Source organism: Austrofundulus limnaeus, unplaced genomic scaffold (assembly GCF_001266775.1).
Source record: "Austrofundulus limnaeus strain Quisiro unplaced genomic scaffold, Austrofundulus_limnaeus-1.0 Scaffold22, whole genome shotgun sequence".
NCBI classification, from domain to species: Eukaryota; Metazoa; Chordata; class Actinopteri; order Cyprinodontiformes; family Rivulidae; genus Austrofundulus; species Austrofundulus limnaeus.
The window spans coordinates 18,054-20,480 of record NW_013952424.1 but is presented as its reverse complement, the minus strand read 5'-3'; the positions used below and the strand labels follow the sequence as shown (position 1 = coordinate 20,480).

Here is a 2,427-nt window from a genome sequence, read left to right as displayed (position 1 = left end):
AGTGTAGGAGGTAAGGGGAGGTGGTAAGTGTAGGAGGTAAGGGGAGGTGGTAAGTGTAGGACATAAGGGGAGGAGGTAAGAGTAGGACATAAGGGGAGGAGGTAAGAGTAGGACATAAGGGGAGGAGGTAAGAGTAGGACATAAGGGGAGGAGGTAAGAGTAGGACATAAGGGGAGGAGGTAAGAATAGGACGTAAGGGGAGGAGGTAAGAATAGGACGTAAGGGGAGGAGGTAAGAATAGGACGTAAGGGGAGGAGGTAAGAATAGGACGTAAGGGGAGGAGGTAAGAGTAGGACATAAGGGGAGGAGGTAAGAATAGGACATAAGGGGAGGAGGTAAGAATAGGACATAAGGAGAGGAGGTAATAATAGGACATAAGGAGAGGAGGTAATAATAGGAAATAAGGGGAGGAGGTAAGAGTAGGAAGTAAGGTGAGGAGGTAAGTGTAGGAAGTAATGGGAGGACGTAAGAGTAGGAAATAGGGGGAGGAGGTAAGAGTAGGAAGTAAGGTGAGGAGGTAAGAGTAGGAAATAAGGGGAGGAGTTAAGTGTAGGAAGCATGGTGTGGGACATGTTGGAATGCGGCCCTACCTTGTGTCGACTCGTCATCCAGTTCCTGATGGTCGGGACCAGGAGGGACCCCAGCAGGATCTGGGCTGGATGGTAGATGAGGAGGGGGACAGAGATCAGGGACAAGTGCTCGTATCCTTCAAAGACGATCTTCAACATGGGGATACCTGAGGAGGAGGAGGAGGAGGAGGAGGAGGAGTCTGATGATTGTCCAACAGAACAGATTTAAAGACAACAAATCAAACATGTCAGGGTTTTTAATGCTGACTCAGCGTTTCCTGTGGCTTCAACAAGTCATACCCAAAGTGAGGGACTTGTGCGTGGAGCAGAACATGATGGCCACCGTGTCTGAAGGACTGAACCCTGAGCTGGACCTGAAGAGTCAAACAGGAAGTCAGAGCTGTGGATCAGCAGGAAACAGGAAGTTAAATCAGAGAAGGTTCTGGAGGAGGAGCCACTGACTCACCTGGTGGAGATCATGAACGTGAGCAGCAGGAAGCTGATCTGGATGGAAAAAACTGCAGAAGAAAAAAAAAGAAACAGTTTAAAGAAAAAAAACACAACCCAGGCCAAAACCAGAGTCCAGGACCAGTTACTGACTGATGAGGACCACCAGGAGCAGGCTGGAGGGGTCCAGCTCGATGCTGGGGTTACTGAAGGTGTCGCAGAACGTGGTGTAGATGATCATCAGGAGGACCGCGCTGCTGATGGCGCCGAACGGAGGCTTCCTCCTCTCCAGGAAGTCCCTGAGGAACCCACGGCACACCTGAGCCACAGAGAGGGGGAGAACCAGGAGATCACAGAGAGACCTGGATCCCAGACCTGACCCAGGATCAGAACAACCTACCTGACCCAGGATCAGAACAACCTACCTGACCCAGGATCAGAACAACATACCTGACCCAGGATCAGAACAACCTACCTGACCCAGGATCAGAGGAAACTACCTGACCCAGGATCAGAAGAACCTACCTGACCCAGGATCAGAGGAACCTACCTGACCCAGGATCAGAGGAACCTACCTGACCCAGGATCAGAGGAACCTACCTGACCCAGGATCAGAAGAACCTACCTGACCCAGGACCAGAGGAACCTACCTGACCCAGGATCAGAGGAACGACGACGGTCATGAAGAGCTGAGAGAAGATGGAGGAGAAGGGGACTGAGGATGAGGAGCCGAGCTGGAGGAGATGAAGAATCGAGTCAGACTCAGTTAAAACATCAAACGTTTGGTTTTGTTCTCAGATCTTTAGACTAAGAGTTTGTTGAAGCTACCTGCAGCAGGTAAGACACTTACTGCTCAGAACATCTCTTTAATCTGAACTGTGGCTTTAAAAGATAATCTGGAGTTTCTTCATCAAACCAGCAGAGTTTACAGATAAACATGAGATTTATCTCCAGACTAACGGTTCATGTGGACTTTTTATTGTGTAAAAATAAACCGTGTTTGACTCACAAAGAGCAGCAGCAGCAGAGGCGTCACCACGATGCCCTGCAGGAAACACACACAGTTACAACTCACACCTGCACAACTTCAAAACACAAACTCGTCCCGAACGCCGCCGGTCTCCTACCAGGAAGCTGCCGAAGGCTGAGTTAAAGATGGCGGCAGCCTGGGAGGAAACAAAAACAAGGTTTGTTACAAAGACAGCAGCTCTCCTCACAGAGCGCTCACACAGACACTCGCCTCGTTTCCTCCGACGGCTTTGGTGAGAATAACGGCTGAGGACACCGGAGGAGGCATGCAGCTCACCGTCTGCAACCTGCAGGGCAGGAGGAAGAGCGAGGATGAGGAGGGACAACTCTAAACATGGCAGGGATCATACTGTAGATTTAAAGTGGGCTGATTATGCAAAGC

The 2,427-nt window shown here is 50.3% G+C and overlaps 1 protein-coding gene across 1 annotated transcript in view; it reads right to left on the bottom strand.

The window, feature by feature from the left end:
- The window catches only part of slc10a7 (solute carrier family 10 member 7), a gene marked incomplete in the record, with an annotated part of 8,275 nt that overhangs the window by 2,229 nt on the left and 3,619 nt on the right, over window positions 1-2,427 (bottom strand). Inside the window, 8 exon segments of the mRNA XM_014004097.1 lie at window positions 591-736; window positions 870-943; window positions 1,036-1,087; window positions 1,170-1,335; window positions 1,667-1,750; window positions 2,026-2,061; window positions 2,144-2,182; window positions 2,257-2,332. Of these exon segments, the coding sequence (XP_013859551.1) occupies window positions 591-736; window positions 870-943; window positions 1,036-1,087; window positions 1,170-1,335; window positions 1,667-1,750; window positions 2,026-2,061; window positions 2,144-2,182; window positions 2,257-2,332 (673 nt within the window).